The following is a 26,099-nucleotide window of genomic DNA, read 5'->3' as shown; positions in this document are numbered from 1 at the left end:
TACATGCCAAAGGTTACTTCGTAACATTATTTTTGTTATGTTTCACATTGATAATGAAACATATCCCAGAATACCACTAATAATCTGATTTTACGTGGCATAGCACACTTGCAGACTTCTGACTAGGACTTAGCAACTATTGGAGCTCAACCAGTGCATATCAGCGCCTCTTTCTCTGAATCAGAGAGCTCGAAGGTTCTTACCACTACGCTATTTATTTCTCTGCCTCCGCATTTTGTGCTGCTGAGTCTGACCAGGCCAGCAAGGCTGATCACGTTGTTCTTACAGAGTGCTGAAGGTAAAGAAGTTGAAGAGAGAGATTCAGAGGTTGCTACCAAAGAAGCCTTGCAAAATGACCTCCATTTCTTTCTCCCTCAGAGCACCTCTCATGGTTGCTGCTCTTTTGCCCAAACTTACCTGTTTCTGGAGGGAAACAGGTGGTCATTTCCTAGCACAAGCACCTTTACTCAGTATCGTGGCACTGTCTCAACAATTCCTTTCTACTTCAGCAGCGAGGCCAGCACAGCTGCAGCAGAGTCACCATGACCTACAGGGTCGTTGCAGCACAATTCTGATAAAAGACCCCAGTGCCCAATTTCTAGGGGCTTGAGCATTGTAATTGTGCTGAGGGCCACTGTCCCTACCCAGTGTATAAAGGCATCCACACAAGAGCACACACTGGCCCATGTGGTCAAAAATTCAGAATACTCATTCTCCCAGCTCCTGCTGTTTAATGTAAAAAGGCAATACTGTTTTATACAGAGAAGCCAGAACCCAGGATTCCCCATCTTCCCCACATGCACACACACAAAAAAAAAAAAAAATCAAGAGTATCGTATCACATCACCATACCATCTCAAGCTGTAGGCTTGCTTTAAAAGAAGGTGTCACTAACTCACATTATATCAGGCTCCTTTCTATCAAATAATATTAAATATATTGTAAGAATACATAATGGATTAGGCCCTTCCAGATGTGTCATTTCTGACTCACTAGTAGGCTTGTGCTAGATTATTACTTTGACAGACCGTAGTCCTGGACTTGCATGAAAACAGATTATAGGTATTTCTAGGCAAGAAGAAAGCTGGGCAAAGGAGTTTCTTACTAGTATTTTCACACTTGGGGATTTAGGCATCTCAGTGCCAAGTAATTCCTACATTATGTGGTTTATTAGGTGCACCTCTAGACCTCTTTTGAACAGTCCATCAGGTCTGCATTGTTAAGAGCAGCAACAATGCTTTGAAAACAAACTACAGAACTCAATTCTATCTCTCCTCATTGATTTCATTTTCAAGATGAAGAAGGGTTCTCAGATACAGCTGAGACATCTAGAGAGTCCAGGCATCTCCAAGGTCAGAGGACAGCTGAGAGTAGACTTAATCTCACCAGGGAAGTAACAAACTTGCTAGTGCCCCTTGCACAGCATTACCTTACTTATACCTACTTTGCCCTACCTGAAACTCAGGAAAACATCACTCCTCTGTAAATCCATATGTGCCTTGCCGGAATGGAGATTTATGCATTTTTGAGCGCTCTTAAGAATTCCGAAAAACAAACCCAAGTTTAGGAAGGAACAAAAAGTTTTAGGGTTTTAGCAATTACACTAACTGTAAATTTCAGCTGTCGCAGTAATGAACTTATTGCACTGCTGCACAAGCCAAGGTTCAGAAAGTGGAAGGATATAACCTCTTCTTGAAATACATTCTCCCTCAAAACCGTCTTGTGTAACGTAGAGTATCTACATCCCAGGGAGTTTCAGCAATATAATAGTTTGTCTGCCAGATGTGTACACATGACAGCAAAAGCTGACACATATAGTTACAATGAATAACACATCACCAATTTAAAGCTGACTACAAACAACACAGCATATTAAATCATTCATCCCTGTAGCAGCCCCACCCAGTCCTGTTTGGGGAGACACCTTCAACGTCTCATTAGGTATATGTCATAGTATAACACGGGAAGGCCTGAAAAAAACTCGTCAGGATAATCCGTATCGTTCAAGTTTAATTTGTGAGATGAGACAACCCTTTTACACGTCACCACTGGAGGTTTTACAAACAATGGCAATTTTAACATAAGGAATGCATCACCTGTGATACAAAAAGGATTTTACAACCCATCCTCAACTTTGTCTAACAGTTCCATACCTCAGAGCAACACCAGGTTCTCTACAATGGCTGTAGTGCAGTTTGCTGAACTTCTCACCTGTAATTATTTAATCTTTTTCAGAAAATTTGCTAGCTGGATGTTCCTTCTCTCTCAGTCTGTCCTTTGTCTCCTCCTAGCCTGACAGTAAGAACCCATGGCACTGGCAATATTGAAAAGTTCTATCAAAACTCCCTTATTTGCACTAGAGAGTTAGTTCCCACATCTGCCAACATACACCTTGAAAAACATCCCATGTAGTAGACTGACTATCAGTATCCCCACTTTAAAGCCTTTTCCTTTTTGCAGACAGTGCAAGAATGTCTGAAGATGACTGCAGTTGCAGGACTGATTCTCTGCAGAACTCACCAACGCCCTTCTAGCCAAAATGAACACACATTGTGGTAGCAGCAGACATCTGCATCTCCACGGCTTTCCTTTTATTATTTGCAAATTATCTACAGCAGAACTATTTAAAAAAAAATGTATTCCTACTGATCTATTACTGTACATATCTCATTTAACTTCAGATGCAGCACGGGGAGTGGTATTTTACAACAGGCATAGATACACATACATTCTTTATACTAGCATTAGTTCTATACAAATACTGCTCTGCCTCTTTACTCAATAAGAAATCAAGCTTATTTGATACCTGTGCAAGATTTCTTTGCAAATCATATAAGGAATCGTATGTTCCACAGAGTCCCTAATCCAGCTGAATTTACTTAAATTGTCCCTTCATCTTTCTCTACTTCCACTCCAGAAAACAACCAAAGTTAACAAAGGGCTTTGATCTAGTGACTGATGTCTGGAAGCTAGAGATGATGCACAAGCAGTATACAAGTAGAAATAAGTGAATACTAAGCACAAAACCATCTCCTGCTCTTTCTTTCCAAATGCACAACATCCACAAATGTATGTTCTCAATCATAGCCAACTTCACCTTGACAGTAGACATTTCTATACTGCAGTGAGGCTGTAACATAAGCCTCACAGAAATTCCTCAACCAGCTTTAAAGTAGTTAGGCTCACGTACAAGTAACAGTGGTGCTGCTACAATGAAATACATGGAAGAAGGTGGAAAAATACTGGAGGGTTAGGGCGTTAACCCATCGGCAGAGGATTAAACAGGACAATTGCTGCCCTCAGGTGACAGCCCCACCCCTGTGGAAGGTGCCCTGTCCCTTCCAACAGTGTCAGTGAATGGCATAGAAATTCACTTACAGACCAACCCAATTTATAGTTCAGCACATTAAGGTAAACAAGGAGCACAGATTCACATACCACCCAGCCATCAATGGTGGCAGGAAGGATGTGACAAAGGCAAAAGACATAGCACCTGAGTTACCATCCCACTTAATCCATCATTAAAAGTGCATGAAGACAGTGTGACCATGATGTCGTAAGATTCACCACTCCTATCACTAGCAGTGGTGCCCAAACTTCAGTCATCCCTGCAGCTTGTATTCTCTTACTCTCCAATGTGATTGGAATTGCTTGCTCCAAACATGCTAGCAGATCAGTTTACTGGGGTAATACTCAGCAATAGCCCATTTTGAGTAAATATTGAACCTGCAGACACCATCACTGAAAGAAAATGACATACAATCATCACAGGGACATGTGTGTGACGTGCATCCCTAAACAGACTTACAACACATCATCAACTTAGTTCTTTTTTTGCTAATGGCTTTGTATCTAAGCTACAATAAAAATGTCAATTCCAAAAGGATACGGTGCTTACTAACATGATTTCTCTAGCCCAGGGCAAACCCAATTGAATTATGTCATAAACTGCAGGAACAATATATATTCATACATCCAAGAAAGAACAGCAAAACACTGTAACCAAATCTGGACTGCTGCTTCTACACTGGGAGTCAGCTTGCACAGACATCAAAGCTTGATACCAAGTGCTGTTCTTCAGCATAGATAAATGTTGCTATCTGCTAGTCACGCATCATCTAATAGTGGCAACAGTAATATATTATCTTATTATATATATATATAATATATTATCTTCCCCTACTTTCATCTGAATTCTTGGTCAGCAACCAGAATTCCTTACCCCTGGATACCATTCTGCCATTGCTGGGTTGTGCTGGATAAACTGTACCTATTTCAGAATAGCACTTATGTCTTACAAAGGGGTCTTCTGTCAAAGACAGTGTACTCGGGCCTGTCAAACTGAGTTCTGTTGCTGATTCCGATACAGAGTTCAGAGATGTCACACGAATTATTGGAGGAGGGCACTGCGGTCTAAGTGAGATAGAAGAGGACAAAGAGTTGGGAGATCAAACTACAAATACCAACTCTGCCACTCCTTCATTCAGATAGCCTCTTATAGATTACAGTACCTTGTGAATAAAGCTCCTCTGAGGAATCTGGATTCATCCCCAGATTTGGCACACAACTCTTGTACAACTCTTGAGCACGTCACCTAAATTTCCAGACACTGGTCACTCACTTCCATGGGAAGATGTTTCAGTAAAACTGGTTATGCTATTTTGCAATTAGGTGGTGTTCTTTAATAAACCCTTAACAAATTAACAAGGCTACTGTGCTGAATTCCTTGAGTTGTGATCCCTCGAAATGCAATTCTTCTTCCATACTACTAAGCATCTTACTACTACATCTTCAAGACAGGGAGGTGCCTTTGGTACAAGCAAACACAAGTCATTTGAATACTTAAAAAAAAGTTTTGCAAATATTGTAATGTCAACAATACACATCAGGCACACCAGCTTCCTGACACTGCTTCCAAAAGGGATAAAGCAGTAAGCATGGTGAGGCTACCACAAGCAGGAGCTGTAGGCAAGGAGAATTAGCAGATGGGGAGCAGAAGCCTTAGCACGTCACCTGGTCATGCACTACCACTAAAATTTCACCACCTACCACAGGTGGAAAACAGGATGGAAGGAGAAAGAGACAGATGCTTGTTTTTCATTCTATTTGCAGAAAGAATAGGAAGAGAAAAGGACTTACGATTATTTTACTGTCATGAACGACCATAGAGTTCATGCCCCATTTCAGTCTGTGGGACCTGCCCTAACCCATACAATGCATTCTAGACCAGGACACCCAGACTTGCTTGCGCTGCTACCACCATCTACCATAGCAGCAGTAGAAGTTCTGCTAGTGATGACAGCAGCATCTGCTCCTGACTCTCTCTTGAGCCAAAAAGCAAACACAGGAGAAAATGCATTTCCAGCTTCATCCCTCAGTTGGACTGGACAAAGATTGGGGGATGCCTGACCCCAGTTCTCTGAGCCTCAAGCTAATGCCAAGCTTTTGTGCTGAATTTGAAATCAGTGTATTTGTCCTCCCCACAACAACCTTGAAATAAAGTGTCAAGAAACTTGACAAAGTCTTCCACGATTAAAGACCTGTAGTCTGCCACCTCCCTGTAAAATGATATAGAGGGTCTCCTCATCAAACAAGTGCTTCAGGCACTATTTAAATCTGCAACGTCATGAGCACCCGGAGTGGTGAACGAGCTGCACAGCTTTGGACACGGCATCTCAAGCAGGATGGGAGCCAACTGGAGAAAGTCAAGAAAAGATGAGGAGAACCAAGAAGCAGGACTCCCAAAGGAAGACTAAACTAGCAAGGATTTCTGAACAAAAAAGGAAGACAGGTGATTTCCGTAATATGTTAAAGGCCTTTTTAAGAAGGAAGACAATAGGTCTGTTCTCCCTGTCTGTGGAGACAGGAGAAGCAAAGGGCTTAACTGCAGCAAGGCATGTGGATATTAGTAATACTGTCTAATAGTAAGATAAGGAACCACAAGGAATGGACCAGATAAGGAGGTTGTGGAGTCCCCACTATTTAAGGCACTATGTTAAGCAGACATCCAATATAAATACCAGTGATCCCACTCTAGAGCAAAGGGACAAATGAATTATATGATCTCTGGAGGACTCCTAATACTCTTCTCTCTGACACTTCGGGAAGTGAGTATAAGCACATGCAAGCAGGCTATATCTGGTGTATATCTACATAATTCATCTAGCAAAGCTTGCCTAGTCTTCTCAGGAAACCTTCTACTTACCTGTCATGGAACCCTAGACCCACACACCTGCAGTTCCAAAAACACCCCTTCCAACCCCCCCATATCCTGCAGACCCACAAAACTCTTGTCTCAGAGTTATAAGTGATACAATGATGACTGAGAATCAGTAAGTGATGCAAAGGGTGAAAGATCTAGTAAGTGAGCCTGGAGCTGAGCACCAAAAAACAACAAGAGTAGACATAAGGCAGATTAGAAACCACATGTAGAAACCACAGGCAGAGCCAGCAACTCAACAGGTGCAAAACCAGCAGTGTTGGGTCACAAAGCATCAACCACGGGCTGAATATCACTCAAAAATGCCCCACAGACCATCAATGGAACACGATTTCACAGCCTACAGAACATGATACTCAGTTACGAAGGTGTTCCCAAGAAGGAACTGTTTTTCAGAACCTTAGATTCACCTTTCCAATTTAGAATGCTTCAGTCTTTTTCCATTCACATCATGGAGTGTTTTGATTCTTAATAGTAGCAACCAAAATTTTATCCCAGAGCAAATTTATTACTCTCCTGTGCTAAGAAATAGCACAAAATTTGGAGAACTGGCTTTGGCATTGGTGATTATCAACTCACACAACTGGCAAGTAGCTTCTTCATATTTTTTTTTATTTATCTGGATCTTTTTAAAACAATTTTATATTTACCACTTTTCAAAAGTCCATTATAATAACAAATGCTATACATATCCCCATAGGAGCCTTTTTCAGGCTTCTTTGGGTGTGGTACATCTTGAAGTGTAAAATACACAAATTTAAGAGAGAAAACCTCTCCAGGATGGCCTATAAAGAGCAAATAAACTTACATCAAGTGTGGTGGTGGATGCTGATGCCGACACATTTCAGAGATATAAAAAAAGTATTACTCATTACTACTGCTAAAGTATCCTATTCCTTTGACTACTGAAAACACAATAAAACTAGTGCACTGACTCAATGACAAATGCTAGTTTCATAATTAGGGTGGAGCATGCAAGCAACTATAAAGGTTGCCCCACTCTCAGACTCTCACTTCTGCTGGATACATTTAAAAGCTCTGGATTTTGAGTGAGGTAAGCATAACCTAAACATATTGGGTGTTTCAAATCTTTGAACCTAACTTAGATTATTTTTTTTCTTGGGAGAGTTGATCCAGTTTTAGAGAAAAAAAAAAAAAAAACCAAACAAACCTCTTTTCATCTAGGTTAAGTATTAATCATTTCACATGGTTAGTAAACCAATGAACAGGGTGTCAGATGTATTGCAAAATTCCGATGCACAGGATTGTTATTGTCTGCTTTGTTTGCAGTTATCCTTCAAGACAACATCTGAGAAACATGGAACATTTACTCAATGATAACGTTCTGAAGTATTTTACCCAGTATGCTTTAATGGAGGGTAGCACCAGTGCACTGTCCCTTGCTGGGCTGAAAAATCTACTTCAGAATAAATTTGCACAGTACCTGCAGGTAAGTTTCACTCCTATTATATTCACTGTGCTTCCTATGAAATGGATAGGAAAAAGGAAATACAGGCAATGATGTTCCAAGGCAGATTATTGTGCCCAAATGGTTTCACTGTCTCCATAAATAATCCTTAAATAAGGGTCAGTTTATAAAAGTTAATTCACATTAATGAACAGTAGCTCCAAACAGGTATCTGAGTAGGGAGTTTATAACAAAGCCCTATGAAATAAAATGCAAAAATCTAAGAAGCTGGGGGTTTTGGGGTTTTTTATGTAAGCCAAATTTCACCTAGAATATTGCATCTGAATTTTATAAAATATTTTTTGTTTCAGTCTAAATAAATCATCTTGAATCTAGAAAATAATATAGAAAAATCTATAAACCAAGTAAATCAGTAGGACAAATTTAAAAATAAGAGACATGAGCCAATTTCTATCTAGGTTAAGTTCCTACCATCACAAAATAAAAGAAGGTTTGCCGTTCCAGAAAGACACCAAGAAAAGAAAAGAGATTCCACCAAGCTAGAGACAGAAATACCCATTTCCTGTAGCTGGAAAAAAATCTAGGTTCTGATTTCATAGATATTCTCTGCCAGACCTTTCCTGAATTAGATTGGGATTCAATTTAGATTCTTTTGCTAGACAAATCCTTAAATACTGTGTTTTGGATAGCTGACAAAAGCAATTTTTGCTAAATGTCTGAAAGAAGTTGTGCCTCAATAGAAAAATCCAGTATTTTGAGAACTACAGTAATCCATTTTAGTCATTTCATTAACATGAAGTGGCTAATTAAAAAAAAAAAAAAAAAGTAATAAAACACAAAGGTTTTTTCCCTTAAAAAGCATGTCAGAAATTAATTGCCAAAAGTTAATAGGAAATGTGATGGCAAATTAAGAAATATAATGCCTTTTATATTAGCTGTAGACAATTTAGCACCATACCCATTTTTGCAGATACGTGGAAATGGAAGTGTTCAGGAAAAGCAATACTGATGTTTTCTGTCTGGATATCAGACATTTTCAAGCATCTACTCAGTTTGCAGAAATATATGGCACCATAATAAATCAACATAAAAGCAGGACAGGACATTACAAAACATGCACAGACATAAAGTATGAAGAAAGAAAACGTTTTAAAAATTTAAATTATAAATCAAAACTATTTTTATATTATTTAACTAGCCTGATCAGGGATGTGATCAGAATAGTCACTGCATGAGGATTACATGCACTCTTACCAGGCTCGACAAATAAAAGGAGCTAATTACCTAAACTAGATTTAATACATTAGCAAGAATTTTTTAACAGTGAATACAGTATTCCTAGTAAAGAGGGGTAAAGGGGAGGGAAAGAGACTCTCAGGTCCTGATCCAAAGCCTAATGAAAGTAGAGATATGTTTTCAAACAGTGTATGCAGGGCCCAAATTAGTACCTAATAAAGCAGTAGATCATATGCATACTAATTTTTATCGGTAACTGTGTAAATGCTGCAGCTATTCCACCTGCTCCATTTCCTAAATTCCAAATTTACCCATAAGACTGAAGTAATCTGTCTGAGTAATACTTGATACTTCTCAAATGGTTATCATATCTTTGTTAACATTTTTGGCAGGCAATAGCAGGCACTGTATTTCTCATTTAACCAGCAGAACTGGTAAATACAACACTACCAGTAACACCTTCAAGTAACACTGACTGTTACTGACTGCATCACTTCTTGGCAATATTCCTTATAGGAAAATAGTCATTGCAATCTATTTATTTCATACTCTTTTTTTTTTTTTTTCATTCTTTCCCTATAAAAACAGGACCAGCTCTCACTTGATAACATAATTAAATCATTGAACAAAACTAATGATGAAAGTGTCAACTTTGATGAGTTTCTGACGATTGTAAAAAAGCTAACTGGTACAGAACAGTAAGGCATCTGCAAGAATGAATATCACTGCTTTGAAGGAGAAGAGCCTGGCGTTCACGTACATTATACATACACCTAAACCCATAGATATGTTATGATTTTTAAAAGTACAGAATAAAGATTTGACATATAAGAAAGTACATCTTGTCTTGTGTTTCCTGCATGTTCACTAGCCACACTTTCCAGCTAAGCTGCCTCACAACTAGTTCAGAACTACCTGTTTCTGTTTCACGCTACATTTGAGAAAGTGTCTTTTAACAAACCCTGCTTTACCTGAGCTATTATTTTGACCTCTAGAGCAATTCAAATCAAATTGTTTCTAAAACACGCAAAAGGAAAGATGTCTCATTCCATTTGAGGAGTGTCCCCTACTGTATACTATCCAATGCTCCTCCCAGTTCAGTTTCATCATTCACATAAGGCGACACTTCCATACAGTAAACAGTTCAAATTTTTAAAACATAAAGTACTTATTTTCATTAACAATGCAACAATGCTAAGTATGATGACTGTAACATTACATGTTCATTTTAAATTATATTTACGCATGTACTTTTGTTATGAATCTTGTAAATGGGAATACATAAGTATATACAGGAACGGAGCGATTGCTGTTGCAATTCAAACATTCATTACATTTATTTGGTGCAGTTTTAACCTTTTCATTGCATGATTCCCTGTGACATATGTATTTTCACACACGTAATTCATGGACATTATTATTTACTTTAAGAGGAAATTAGTGAAAAAGAAGAGAAATGAGAAGAATGGAAATTTTTGAAGACAAGTCATTCAGACAAATAGGATTAGGCACTAATCCTACTAGAGAACTTGGAATTTTGGACTGAATTTTAACACCAACATCATCCATTATCCTGATAAATCAGTTAGATCTCAGAGTTACTTAAGGACTTAAAGACTCAACTTAATTGCAAAGCCTATCAAGTGCATTCAAGATCCCATACTACAGTGGTTCCTGTTGCTGAATTTCCCCTCCATGAAATGAGGAAAATACTACTCCACACCAGCGACGCATGAATAGAAGCCTCAAAAACTATGATATTTAAACGTGATATGAATGTTCTACAGGGTCCCGGGCCATTCTTTTACACAAGCCCTTCAGTTGTTAAAATGTGTTATGTTTCTTGGAAGAAAAGAGAATCATATTACTTTTTTCTGGTTTATGAAAAAAATTTATTCTAAATTAACAATATTCTTTGACTTCAAAACTAAATATACCCCACACACACTTCCTTACTATGCTACGTTAGCTACTTTACACACATAAGTAAAATCACAGAATTTTAAGAGGTGTTTTTGCATGAGCAGGACGTTCCTTTTCACCTCTTAGACAACCTTAGAAATTTTTTAATTCAATCAGGTTACTGACATCCTGAATAGGAAAAGTGGGCGTCAAGAAACAAACATGTTATAACAGTGTCACCTACTGGCAAAATCTATTTCTGCACAATTTCTTGTGTTCATAGAAAATGCACTTATTTTACCCAGTACAATATCTGAAGTTTCATGATCCTACACAAGATGCAATAGGTCATGAAGAGCAACGGTCACAATGAAAATTAGCTTTCTTAAATTTAAAAAAAAAAAAAAAAGTGCAGTAGAATTATTTCTGGAAAGAGTATTTTTTTTTCTAGAAAACAGCATTAGATGCAGTTACAATAAAATTGACAAAGAACATCATTAAAAGGCTCATCCAAAAAAAAAAAAAAAATCTAAGTTTAATAGTGGAGGAAGATGAGGGATATGGAACAAAAAAAATAACTCTCTTGCCATCCAGTGAATCCAGTTCATTAGCAGTTCACAGACTACACAGTTTCCCTTTAAAGGAGTTAATTTTATAATTATCATTTGCAACAGAAAACTCATACGAAGCACTACTCTCAAGCAAACGCATTACTTTTCTGAACAGCTACCTTCCTGCAAAGAACAGTAACAATTTACCTATCATTAATATCCAAAAGGCTAGAAAGTAAAGCAGAAAGCTTAAGAATATATAATGGGAACATGACCTGCAAATTATCAACCAAGATGAGATCAAGAACTCGAGGGACTGCGATCAGTGCTCATGTACCTCCCTCATTTTCCCTACTGAAATCAAACCTGTGTTAAAGAGGAATTGAAGCCAAAACCTTAAGGTGGTATTTTGATAGTGTAAATGGTATGGTCTGGTGAATAGAGATAACTGCCATTATCAGAGGGCATTTTTTTTCCTTCAGACTACACATTTAAGCCAAAAGGAAAACATCTAATAGCAACTTCAAATCTCTCAAACACAGCTTATAAATCACAGCTTATTAATATTTTCAAATTCTAGGTCTCATATCCTTTCAGTTTTCATCACATAGATATTCAGCTTTAGGAATTTTTTTTCCCCTACAGTATTTTAAAAACACAATTTTGCCTGTTTTACATTATTGAGTCATTAACTTCCATTTTTTGTATGCAGAGACTACTATTTTTTCCAAGGTATTTGAAATCTTAACTCTACAATACTTGCAGTCATTTACATGCCAATATACTTGATACCAATATTCCCCAAAACAAGCAATACAGAGTTATACAGGGTTTCTCTCCTATATAAAGTTACTCATGGGTGCTTTTGCAGAACCCAGGTTGAGCAACATTGTTGTAATGATAGTCAGTAGAAATAGAGCAACAGCTAAAATGAAACATATTCAGCATTGCAGGCAACTCTCTACATTTGCACCTTCACTTGTGTATTCCTCATTGTTCAAAACAGAACAAGTCACAATTGCCTCATTACATAAAAACCTTTTACGATGCTCAAAACTTTTTACTAACGCAATGCTCTTCTACAGTGCAATAACTTGTGTTATTTTAATTGAGAGACAGTTGCCAGTAATATAATTTCTCATTATTTCAGCCACCTGTTTTTCCTTTGGAAGCTTAATTCTGAGTTACATGATTACTGACAATCTCAGTTTTTATTTCTAATAAAAAAGATTCAAATTTCCATAGATGCAGACAAAGGGAAAGCAAAGTAGACCAAGATATTTTATATGTACTTTAGAAGAAACTATCAACTTTGGTGAGTACAGTTCTGAGTATTTGAATGCTTAGCAAATTAAGAAGGGATGTAAGTAGCTGCATTATGGCTACCCCTGAGTTCCCCTACCAAACTATGTATTTGAACTTTTGTCTTTTTTCCTTTTTCTTAAAAATAAAAGGAAATAGAACTACTGCCTCACCAGTGCCTTTCTTCTCCCTCTTCAGTTTCCAAAGGAGCAGGAACTAAAAGAACAGTACACTGCTTTGGTCCTAAGTTAGCACTCAGTTGAACCACACAATGGCATCACAAGATATTATCAGTGCTGATACGGTGTTTCCAATTAACTTTCTTGGATAATGAAACATCTACATCAGTTCGGTAGTTCACAAGCTTCACTAATCTGCTTCTCTTCCAATCGTTTTTATTGATTTGTTATTATATAGAATATCTAAACAGTTTTTAGCACAAGATGGACTCTGCTAAGACAGATTATTTAGCAGTTATAATTATTGATAGTGCAAATTTCCCCCTTGGAATGATTTACATCTTTTTCTTGTCCAGAACTGAGATGTCAAAGGTCAGATTAAGATGCTGAAATGTGACTGGTAATAACCAATTTCAGAACCTTAATGTAGCTCAGAACAAAAGAATATCCATTATACGTACTGCAAGCATACTGCTTCAATTGTAAACGCTGTATTAATCTTCTATGACACATACATTCACTCCATTGTTTTCTTAATTTTACGTCCACATAATTTTCTCTTTAACATATACACCTTACTTGCCCTTGAAGGCAAACTGCAAATCACTCGGTTAATTACTTGTGGAATAAAATTTTGTCCTAGATATATTGTACTAATACACACTACAATTTTTGTAACAGAAGAAACTGCCAATAGGGCTGCAGCAGACAAGTATCCATGTTCCTGACTTCAGCTAAGTGTGGAGCTCTGCATTGGAGACAGTTACTGTGAACAACCCCCAGAATAAGGGTTGAGAGAAACCAGCACTTCCAAAGGGTGACTCACCCCCTCCTGATGACAATGTTATTTGATGACAATGTAATTATGACAATGTGATACCATACTCTTCTGAACCAGGAGATACCTGGAAGAACTCCACTCTCAAATTCTACCATTGGCATATGATAGAGAGAGCCCTGTCATATCTACAGCATTGAAATTTTTCTCAAAAGGAGGACTGTGAGATGCATGGGGGAGGAGGGGTGTAGTGGTTATTTATACTATTTATATAAAGGAAAGACAAGAATTTTTCAACAGCTTCCTATATAATCCTTAGCCTTTTATATACATTTACATTTTGATAATAGCTTCGTGCTACACTTTCCAGCTTCCCTTTATATTTTATTCTCTAGTAAAGCCAGCCTAATCGTTATTGTCTACTCCCGGCATCAGTCCACAGCCAAGGAAACTATTAGAAAAATTACAAAAATAAAGCTAAGGCAAACCGCAGAAGCAAGCAGGTGAAGGCAAGGGACTATTAAAAGAAAAAAATCTGTACTTACAACAGGGTTTTCTGTGTCTGGGTCAAATTCTGTAGAATTTGCATCTGAAACATAAGTTTAAAACAAAGACAGTAGATTTCCATTGTTCTACATGCACTACAAACTCATCATAACAGTTCTGTGGCATTTTAGGGCTTGTCTCCATTTAAGCTACAATCTTACATGTTGAAACACATACTGCACCACTTTGGAAGCAACCTCAGGAAGCATATGACCTCAGTCACACACACTCCCTTTCCTACTTCCCAAACCATTTTCCTCTCAGCTCTTAGTGGTAGAAATTCATTGGTGAGCTAAATCTCTCCATACTACTACTGAAATGGCTATGGTTTGGCTACTCCAACCAATGAAAACAAGTGAGAAAACCACTTCTCACTTTTTACTCCTCACCACCTGCACACCCCAGAAAGAGACTACAGAGGTGAACTGTAAGCACACTTTCTCCTACGCTCCTTAGATCAAGAAGCAGGTTTCAAGCAATCTGTGTAACAGGAGTTCCTACTCCCTTGTACAGAAAGGTAGCACACTGTGCTTAGCTGAAAATGATCATGTTGCAAGAGCTAAGTACCTAATGATCACAGGATCTATTTAATAGTTCTAATAATAGATATACATTTCACATATAGAATAAAATTTCTTCTAAGCAAATCATATTCACGCTAGCATACTGAGCTCACCTTTCCAATTCAAACAGTTTCTTGCAAATTCCACAACTGCTAATTGCATCCCCAGGCAAACTCCTAGAAGAGAAAACAAAAACCCCAGAATTTAACAGGACAAAGAGCAGGATTGACAAAGTACCTGCTGTTCTGTCTTAAACTTGACTGCTTAGAAATCTTGGTACCCAGTGTATATACACAGACTTACCAAAAAGCTAAAACAAAAATGGCTGGTCAATGTAAAACTCACTCTTCAAACTTGGCACACTGTAAATACATGTGACACAATTATGCGCTTTAAGCCCTTTCAGAAATAGTTTTTTTTCCTCCCATCTAGTTTACCAATTAAAAAAACAAAGACAAACAGAAGCTGAGAGACTGTGTATATCCAGATTCAAATTTTGCTTTGGCAACTAGTCAAAGTAGTCACTTACAAAATTGTAAGAAATGTGGAGTAGGAACCAAAGCTTCAGGGGCACTTACACAAACAGCACTCAGCTTATAGGCCAGATGGCATCTTTAGACTTTACCATAATAAAATATACCAGTAAATCAACAAAAATGATTTAATATAGCAAATGTGTCCAAAGACACCTATGTTTTCTGCACACTGGTTTATATCTATAATGATGCTGATTTAATTACAGAGAAGCACTCTCCACATAAAATGTGAATATAGCAATAAAACCTAAGAAGCAGGGATAGTCTTTTTCTTCCTTCCTTATACAGTAGATGTAGTACGTGACTATGACCCTGGGCTTTATTTACAAGGCAAATATTCACAACAGCACATGTACTTCCCTAAGACAGGATTTCTCCCTAGTGTGTGTTTGTTGGTGTGGATTTTTTTAAATCAAATCAATTAGCTTTCTATACACCTCCAAAACACAATAATTTCTGCCTCTAGTGGTCTTACCAAGAAAAGGTTTTTTCTTTGTTCTTGCCCAGGAGATAGCTTGGAGTTTGCCTTCTGTTCCCCTAATTCCAAACCCTCCTGGGACCAGAATGCCACTGTAATGACAGCCATATATAAAGCAACCAACTTGTAGAGTCAAGCCAGCAAAGGAAGTCCATACAAATTGAAGAAAGACTTTTGAGGTTATAATAAAGCAAGCACAGTGCACGAAAGGCATGTTTTGTATGACCATTCAGAACACACAGAATTTGGAGATTTGTCTCATCTGCCCACCCCAATCCTCATCTGACCAACCTCATGCTTCACAGTGAAATTCCTACTACTTAAATATGTATTGCTTAAATAAACTAGCTACATATTCACTATGCTAGGATCTTAACACCAAAACTTTATGTCTACTAAGTAATACTGAAGAAATGGGATGTTGTTTGTTGTCAAAATGCATTCTTTACAAATACAAATTGAAATCCTGGCAATGATTCTTAACAGAGACATTTGCAGAGTGTCACCAGCATTTACTAAGCTTTTATCTAACTGCCTTTCACTATGATGCATGTTGACAAAGAAAAATCTTTGAGAACTGACCTGCACTATAAAGAAAGTCTAGCTATCCAAAAAAAAAAAAACCACCAACAAACCAACCAAACAACTGCAACTTGTCTAAAGAGATTAAAGCAGAGTAAGCAGAGTTTGAGGATATAAATTGATACTATAATTTGCTATGTCTGAAGCTTGTCACCAACCATGCACATCTAACCCTTTACATAAGTAATGGAAGTTTGGATGCACTGAGAAATGATTTACTGAAGCATTTTTGATCACATGAAATAAATATCACAGTCTGCATTTGGAATACAGAATACCTGATGCCACTTACTCTGCTTTGCACAGTTTGTGCCATGCCTGGTGATATTTCACTGAGTTCTCAGCTTCTGTAGAACGTTCAAGTTCTGTTGAATCTATGTACTAATACAGAAAAATATGCAGTAAAATAGTCATTTCTTCCACAGAAAGAGCAGCATACACTATATAACCAACTTTTTAATAGCATTAAGACAAACCTATTAGGGTTTCAAGTGAATTTTCCAATAAACCCATAACAACTTCACTGAAGACCCAGTATTTGCTCTAGTTGCAGTAATCCATGCCCCTTTCTTTGCACGTAGCTCCAAAGCCCTGCCTGCTTCCAGTCCTCCAGGCGAGCAGACTTGTAGAATGCTCCATAGCTGCGTACCTAAGTTTTCTTCCTATGGAAATCAGGGCACCAATCAAGGGGTAGTGCTGACCTTATCCTGACATCCAAATGAGACGTGGCCAGGGTGTTCACTTTCCCAGCTTTTGGGTGCCACAGTTTATCTAACCTTATCACAGACTGGATAAACCTACATTGCCTAGCCTGTGAGAAAGACATTCCTGGGGACTGACGTGAAAGCATCAACTGTAGAGAGGGAGGCAGACTCGTTATCTATGTCCTACTAGAAATACTACATTAGAACCTCTACTGTCATTAATAAGCATGGCTCCTGAGGTACCAATAGAGCAAATGAGTGAGGCAGCTATGTACTGCACCGGGGACACAAAAGATCAGAGTTTGATTCTTGGTTTTGTCAGTCTTTTTCTCAGAATAACATCATTAATAGCATCCTGCTGTAGAGTCCATCCCCCATAAAAACAAGATCATCTGAAATGACAGAACTCATTTGTGTGTGGAGAAATGAAACCAACAAGAAGATTGCTGGAAGAATTTTTCCAGATAGGATTGCCTTCTAACAAACATTTTCTACTTTTTCCACACTCAAGAAGGCATCAAAAATACAACAGAAAAATAACTACTTATGGATGTTGTTATTCTATACTAGTAGGATACTATAGGATAAACTAAAAGGATACTTTTATCATGCTGGGAGGTTGGAAAGAGAAACTAATTACAGTTGAAGTTAATTATGGTTTCCTTGCCAAACATATTGATCCAGCACATTTATCACTTCAAGCAGTATCAACATTTCATCATTCAGATATGTGGATGCTAGGTTATGAGCTGGATGCCACATACAATATTAAGCAGTTCCTTCAGAACACAGGACTATATGGAGAGCCTTTGGACAAAAACACTAAAAAGGAGGTTAGCACATGCAGGGAAGTACAGTAGGAGCCCTTGTCTTTTAACGCTTCAGCACCACACAGCAATCATCGATTCACATGCTTCTTAATGCAAAAGCTCCAACGAACTTAAGGCTAGCTGCACACAAAGCTAACCATGCATTTGTGGACTTGGTGCCTTTCACTTTTTCGCTAAAAGCAGTTATTTTACATATCATAAAAATTTCCCACTATGTAGCTGCCAGTATAAAACACTATTTAGAGTGACACAATCATGTAGGTTGGAAAGGGCCTTCAGATGTCTCTAGCCCAACCCCTGCTCAAAGCAGGTGAAATTAGAGCAGATTGCTCAGGGCCATTTCCAGTCAGGATCTGAAAATCTCCAGGGATTAATTCTGGCTGTTCCCACTTTCTTGTTTCTCATGCACATAGGAACAACTTTTTGGAGTATTTGCTCCATAATATTCCCAGGGAATGAGGTGAGGCTGACCACCTGCCATTTCCCCAGATCCTCCTTTTTGCCTTTTTTGAAGATTGGTGCGACATTTGCCCTTTTCTAGTCATCAAGAACTTCCCCCAATTGCCACGACCCTTCAAAGCTGATGGAAGAGTGGCCTCGCAATGACACCAGCCAGCTCCCTCAGCACTCTGGGATGCATTTTGTCTGGTCCCATGGACTTGTGTATGTCCAACTGATCTGAGTACTTCCCAGCTACGTGTGGATGTATACCGTGGAAGAAAACTTACCGTGGAGGAAAGCTTATCTATTTCCTACAAATATATTTATTTTATTTTTTCCCTCCATAACACCTCCTCCCCTTTCCCTTCAAGGGCAAGGAGACAGCTTAAGCCTTAAAACATAAGCTATTTCTTCCTAAGCTGTTTCTGGTGGTTGATTTTTGGGGCTTGCTTTTGTTTTTTATTTGTTGGGGGTTTTTTTTATTTTCCATTATACCTACCAATTGGCTTCTTAGTCACATAAACACATGAAGTTTACTTGAATTCTGCTCAGTCCCTGTAATTTCAGAGATACTTTTTAGCAGTGAACACTATGCATAAGTTCCTTAGTATGTAGAAAATATTTCCTCTTATTAAACATGAAGTTATTTTGTTTTCTTGAGTGGCTCCCTAGCTGTTTTACATGACAGGTAGCAACCAGTTCTCTGTCTCTATACTACTCCACATTCGGCATACCTTATAGAGGACAAGAGTAGAAGGACACTAAGATAAGCAGTTTCTGTTTTTTTTCCTTTTCTCTTGATAGGAAGGGCCTCTTCCCCCTCCCCAGAGAATAAATCAACCCACTCCTCCCAGTAAAGAAGTCCTACAGAAAAAATAGTTCAGGTTCGCTTTTGTTTGTGCATCTCTGCATGCCTCCCCTACTTGAAAGGGTTCTGGGATGACAGCAACGAGAAGCAAAAGACGAGGGATTTGCAGCCGACTGCTGTGCCTGACAAGCGGCAGAATGATACTGTGAGAAAACAACAGGGTGATTTCAGAGCCCGCAGCAGCGCAAGCCACGGTGAAGACTACATTCTACATCATCACAAGCTGCTTCAACTACTTCACCATCTGATTAACAGTCCATCAGAACCAAGCAGTGATGCGAGGGTACAAAACATAATTGGTTATCTTGGTACAGGGCTATCTTGGTACAGGGCTAGTCACCTTCTCCACCAAATCACTCAAAAGAAAACACCTGAGGTGATACATTCCTGGTGACCTGTGTTCTCAAGCAAACAGAAGTACGTTACCAGAGAAATTCCTTCTTTAGTACTCAGTGTTCTTGGTTTAGGGAACTTATCATCTTCTCCCAAAAGATACTGGAAATATCACTGTAAACAAGACTTCTATGTATTCATTACTCTGTGCTTCATTAAAGAAGTACACATGCACCCCTGCTTGTTCTAGGTGCTCACATTGTTTCTTTCTGGGGTAGATGGACTGAGACAACAGAATGGTGGCTATGTCTTTTGGCCTGCTGCCTTTAGTGACCTGTTAAGCCATCCTGGATATTAATGACCTTCCTCATCAAAAAGTGATTGGTTCCAGTAAGAAACTTTCTAGAGCTGAGTGGAAACAGCCTTGCACAAGCATTATCTAAGCAACCCATGCATAGCTTTTGACATGCTGAAATTTTCACTCTAATATCTTCTATTTTTTATATCATGAAAAATGAAATGATCAACAAAGGTCACGGGGTTCGGCAATTTTCAGCAGTTACCAAAGTGCATAAACACACAAACTTGCCTCGATCAGAGACAGGCAGAGACCAAAACCTAGTGAGTGCAGTACAGCCTACAACTGCCCACTTTGATCAATTTATCTTATATCATTTAATGAATCATCACTCTAAAGCAGCATGTCATTGCTGATACTTTGCGACCATTTATTACTGTTTTACTACTGCAAGTTGCTAAGATGCCCTCTGTACCCATTAAGTGATAATAATACACACTTCCACACTGCTTCTCTGCCCCTGACTTGCCAACCCTAACAACAAAACTCAGCAATAGAAACTGACAGTTCCACCAGTGAGAAAGCTGGTAACAGTTTTTCCCTGTGTAGTTGAACTTTCTATTCTCAGTAAAAGGAGACAAATTAGATCCCTAAATAGTCCTTTATTGGAGAAACTACCATCTTGGAGAAACTAAGTTTATGGCCCAATTCTGGTATCATTAGAATCCTGCTGAAGATAAAATGGATGGCTGTCAGAATATTAACTGAAATGAAGAGCAACAGCTTCTAGTACTGGATCTCAAAAAGAAACTAAACTGCTTTCCAATTTACCTATTTTCTCCTGTCTTTAAACTAATCTCATTAACATGATAAGCAGTCTCATGAGAACAAGTGAACCCTACCTTTGATAGTAAATATAAACTTGCAGGTAAAGTCTGCTTTTTCATCAGATCCAGTTTTGCATAATTGCAGTGTTCCTTTCAGATAAGTTTAGTTCCAAATAAAGTAATTAAATCTGTAAACAATTCTTCAAAAAAATGAGATGCTTGGCCAGTCTGTATTTATCTGCATGATTCATTTTCTAATTTCCACATGAATTAAAACTGTCTCACACAATGGGAACTAGCACAGTATATTCAAAGTATTCCTGAAAGCAAAATCCAGAAACATCCTCACCATTAAATCCAGTTTGTGATTAATTGCCAGTGCAGAGTGTTCCAGAGCCTTGAAAACAGATGCATAGCAATCACTTAGTTTTGTGTACTTGCCAACGAGAGCTATGGAACATACCTTCAGCAACCTTTCATATCTGACAAAAAACAAATTTTTCGGTTATTACACCAACTTTCACAAAGAAAACATTTTAATTGTGTTTGCTTTTTCTTTAACTTCACAAAACATCTTCTAAAATCTCAAAAATGACAATGTTTTTAAACCCAGACTATTCACAAGTGTTGACCAGCAGCATGCTACTGACCCCAGTCCAGTTTGGTGACTTCACAGCAGCTAAAAACCTAACTTGAATTAAAACAATTCTAAAATAAGCAGCAGGAGTTAGAATACCTGTCAGCCATCTTCTTCCATTTCATTAGAAGATCACTTGGTTGGTCATCAATAGGTAAATTTAACCTCTGTTTAAAATACTTAATGATGCCCTGCTCCTCCAACAGGATTGGTACTCGATAAGTGGAAGAAACATCATGGATAAATATCACCTAACGAAAAAAAGCGTAACATAAAAGACTTACCTAAAAATTTTTCATAGGAAACATACATTTTATTTTTTGCATACTACATGCATTTTGTATTCTACATACATTCTAATTTTTAAATACTTTTCTTTTGAATGGGCAGGGCAGCACAGCCAATATTTAAGGTTCCACTAAATCTACAAGGAAAAAGCTACCCAAAAGGTAAAAATGTGTTTCACTTCTTCATCACACTATCATATAAAAATAGTTTGTCAAGCCTGTCAATGCATCAGTTTTAATATAAACATCTGGCCCCACAAGCAGTCATGCTTGCTAACACTTCTTTCTCCCTCTCTCACAAACTTGAAGACTATTAACTGGGAAAGAAAAAATACAAATGGAACCTAACAAAACAGACCCAATTAGGTTGTAACAGTCTCCTACAAGAAGTTTGTTAGTGAATTAGGTTATGTAATTAATTAATAAGAATAGTCCATTCAAGGACCATTTAGTTAAGAACATATTTATAAACCGTGTCCAAGCTGCTGGCAGTTAAGTTCATTCATTGCACTTGGCTTACACAAGACACAGAGTTCAGAATCCTGAGTACAAGCATTCTCTTCCCTGATAACGAGAAGTAAAGGATACTCGCTTAGTTATCCTGGAGTTACTTCTGTTCATCACATAAGTACACATGCATGCTGCCCCATGCCTCTCTATGTGCCCATTCAACAGCAAAAATAATACAGTAAACACAGCCCTCCTACAGTAGGAATAAGGCTTATCCAACTGTTCTTCCAAACTTGGCAGCTACCATCCTAAAGATATGAATTAAGAAAGAATCACTAGCTGCTCTAGGTTACAGCCATGCTGACTATGGAGACTTATAATCCTGAAACAAGCTGAAGACACTGGTTTTGTTTTGGTGGAACATACACTGAAGTGAGGAGGGAGGATTCACTTGATAAAAGCAAACTAAAAAAAGAAATCCACTTAGAGGAAGTCTGTGGGCAAAATAGCACGTGGTCTTCATGGACTAGTTATGACAGTCCTGGAAACCATTTCCAGGCACACAAAAGATACGAAAATCATCAGGAGTAGTCAGCATGGATTCACCAAGAGGAGGTCATACTTGACCAACTTGATAAACTTCTATGATGAAGTGACTGGCCTGGCAGATGAGAGGAGAGTAGTGGATATTGTCTACCTGGACTTCAGGAAGGCTTTTAACACTGTCTCCTGTAAGATCCTCATAGACAACCTGTTCATGTAGGGGCAGGATGATCAGACAGGGAGGAAAACTGGTGGAATGGCCGGGCCCAGAGGGTGATGATCAGCAGCACAAAGTCTAGTTGAAAGCCAGTAACTAGCAGAGTACCCCAAGGGCCAGTACTGGGTCCAGTCCTGTTTAACATCTTCATTAATGATCTGTACAAGAGAGCCACAGACATACTAGAAAAGAGTCCATGGCTCACAAAGGGCCATGAAGGTGATTAAGGGATGGAGCATCTCTCAATTGAGGAAAGGCTGAGAGAGCTGGGACTGTTCAGCCTGGAGAAGAGAAGGCTCAGGGGTGGGGGTGGAAAATCTCATCAACGTACAGAAATACCTGAGAGAAGAGTGCAAAGATCGTGCCAGGCTCTCTTCAGTGGTGCCCAGTGACAGGACCAGAGGCAATGGGCACAAAATGAAACACAGGAGGTCCCCTCTGAACTTCAGGAAACACTTTTTCACTGTGAGGGTGACCGAGCCCTGGCACAGGCTGCCCAGGGAGGCTGTGGAGTCTCCATCCTTAGAGATATTCAAAAGCTGCCTGAATAACGGTCCTGGGCAACTGGCTCTAGGTGGCCCTGCTTGAGCAGGGGGGGTGGACCAGATGACCTCCCTTCCAATCTCAACTATTCTGTGATTCTACGACAGCAAATAAATGGGAAAGGTAGACTGAAAAGATTGAGCCCCTTGAGATTGTAAACCATAGTTCTAGACACAAAATAAACTGTAGCTTCTTCTCTGCTGGCATTGCACATAGCTCCAGGAAGAAGACTGATGATGCATCCAATCCTTCAGTTCACAAGAAATCCAGGATCATTCTAGGGAATATATAGACAAGTGGCCAGCGTCTTCTGAAATCCAGAAGTGGTTCATTGATTTCAAGACACACAGGGGACTAAAGAATGGCTTTGCAGAATTCTGATGAATGCAGTTATGACAAGGAAAAAAAAAAAAAAAAAGGCTGCAACACAGTACGGCACCTAGCAGCACCCCAGTTCAGTCTACTGGGTCTAACTGCCAGGGACACACCTATATTACACAATGGAGTGCTGCAGACAGACATTTGAGCTAGCCAGAACAGTGCAAGAAGAGTGCAGCACTCTGCTCGGGATCATATACTCAGCTTGTCACGAAAGCTGTGACTGGTACCACTATTGACCTTCTACCCTAAAAGGCAGAACTGTGGAAAAAAACCCAGTGCCATGAAGACAGCTCCCTCCCTGTTAGCGACCTCTTAGGGAAGTTCAGTTAAACGTGGGACTCTTGGTCCAGTTAGACTGGTGTAATAACTGCAATTGCAATCTCAGTATGTACATGCTTACACATGGCCTGATACTGCCAGAAAAACACACACCATTTTTGTTTGACTGAACTTCCAGTTGTCTCTCCCTGGCTGGAGAAGATCGACAAAGGCATTTCTGCAGGATTTTTAAATCCTTCAAATTAATGGGGATTAAATTAATTGAATGTATTGGAAATTGTAGAACCTGGGCATGACGTAAATGGTATAGAATAAGGGGTGGATACTGTGCTGGTTTCGGCTGGGATAGAGTTAATTTTCTTCCTAATAGCTGGTATAGTGCTATGGTTTGGATTTTAGTATGAGAATAATGTTGGTAACACAGGGTTGTTTTAGTTGTTGCTAAGCAGTGCTTACACTAGTCAAGGGCTTTTCAGCTTCCCATGCTCTGCCAGGTGCACAAGAAGCTGGGAGGGGGCACAGCCAGGACAGCTGACCCCAACTGGCCAAAGGGATATTCCATACCATATGGCGTCATGCTCAGTATATAAGCTGGGGGTAGTTGGCCGGGGGGCAGCAATCGCTGCTCAGGGACAGGCTGGGCATCGGTCAGTGGGTGGTGAGCAATTGCATTGTGCATCACTTGTTTTGTACATTCTTTTCTCATTATTACTATTATTATTATTTTCCTCTTCCTTTGCTGTCCTATTAAACTGTCTTTATCTCAACCCACGGGGTTTTTGTTTGTTTTTGTTTGTTTCTTTTCCCCCATTCTCTTCCCCATCCCACCGAGGCAGGGGGGGTGGAGGGTGAGTGAGCAGTTGTGTGGTCCTTAGTGGCCAACTGGCCTCAAACCACGACAGGACATAAGCAAAACCCCTAGCTTTAACCGCACTTTGTTCATCTGTTATTTATAACCACTCGAGATGATTTATGGACAATAACCAACCATAGCTTGAAACTGCACAGTCTTCACAACTATGTATAGCAATTAACCATGCACTCAAAATCTATTCCTTTTATTAACTTTTTACATAACATGCATTTAAATTCTTAATGACTGTTTGACATAAAATTTAACCTATAAACTCCCAATATTTTTAAAGTGCTATAGTATACATGACAGCAAGATAAAAATTGTAGAAACACTTACATATTAATGAAACAGTCTGAAGCTGAAAACAGAAATGCACAGAAATATTTGTATGCTTTCCCACATATTTAAGTAATGATGAATAAAACAGTAAGCTACTGACCTGCTCAGGCTCCACATGGCAAAACATGGAAATCTTTTCCTTCACTGCCATTTCTATAGGTTTTGCACTTCTGCAGACAATCTATCATAACAGAAGGAAAAATCTTAAATATTTACTAGGCAAACCAACAGAAGATCCTCAATACTGTTCATGAAGAAATTAATCTCCTTTGGAAGCACAGCACAAACAAATGTGCCTGTTTTCTCTTCCCCTCTTTTGGAGTTCTACGATATATCATCATGCACAAATATGTGCTAGGAAGGCAGAAGTAAATCTGTCACCTGCCCATACTTTAATCTTTCTTTGGCATTCTCTGTAATACTGCTTCCTCATGTTCTCCTTTCTTGTAGCTACTATTGTAACACTCTTTACGTAAAGTCTAACAGCTCTGTCAGTATGAATAATACGATGAATCAAAAGAAATATTGTGATCTTATCAGCTAAATTTAGAGCAATAATACTTAGCTTATATGCATGTTTTCTACTATTTCAGTAATTCAGCATCTATTTCATAATTCTTCATTTGCATATCATGATATGCAAATTAATTTGCATATTATATTGCATATTATATTGGAGAATTATGCAATTATATTGCAATTTAATATATTGCAAAATATAAAATATATTTTGCAAAATAAAATATATATTGCAATTTAATATATTGCAAAATATAAATATATTTGCAAATATATTGCAAAATATGCCATTATATTGCATATTATATTGCATATTATATTGGAGGCTGAAGATAAGAAAACTGTTTCATAATTTTGTGGTTTTTTTCCTGGTGCAATTATTCTGCTATTATTTTGCTGATTCATGTAAAACTTGGGAATTTTAGAAAATATTGACAATTTTTAC

The 26,099-nt window shown here is 38.5% G+C and overlaps 1 protein-coding gene across 9 annotated transcripts in view; it reads right to left on the bottom strand.

Moving 5' to 3' along the window:
* The window catches only part of CTPS2 (CTP synthase 2), a 90,449-nt gene that overhangs the window by 50,305 nt on the left and 14,045 nt on the right, over window positions 1-26,099 (bottom strand). For all 9 annotated transcript variants that reach the window (XR_012778501.1, XR_012778500.1, XM_075521856.1 and 6 more), the window contains 7 exons: window positions 25,236-25,316; window positions 21,340-21,491; window positions 20,953-21,085; window positions 16,595-16,683; window positions 15,718-15,812; window positions 14,820-14,882; window positions 14,143-14,186 (listed from right to left, as the gene is read on the bottom strand). Coding sequence is in view for 7 of the 9 variants with exons in the window: in XM_075521856.1 (XP_075377971.1) it covers window positions 14,143-14,186; window positions 14,820-14,882; window positions 15,718-15,812; window positions 16,595-16,683; window positions 20,953-21,085; window positions 21,340-21,491; window positions 25,236-25,316 (657 nt within the window). In the remaining 2 variants the exon portion in view is untranslated. The remainder of the gene's footprint in view (window positions 1-14,142; window positions 14,187-14,819; window positions 14,883-15,717; window positions 15,813-16,594; window positions 16,684-20,952; window positions 21,086-21,339; window positions 21,492-25,235; window positions 25,317-26,099) is intronic.

This window comes from Mycteria americana, chromosome 1 (genome assembly GCF_035582795.1).
Source record: "Mycteria americana isolate JAX WOST 10 ecotype Jacksonville Zoo and Gardens chromosome 1, USCA_MyAme_1.0, whole genome shotgun sequence".
NCBI classification, from domain to species: Eukaryota; Metazoa; Chordata; class Aves; order Ciconiiformes; family Ciconiidae; genus Mycteria; species Mycteria americana.
Note: the sequence above shows the minus strand (reverse complement) of the source record. Positions and strands in the feature narration are given on the sequence as shown.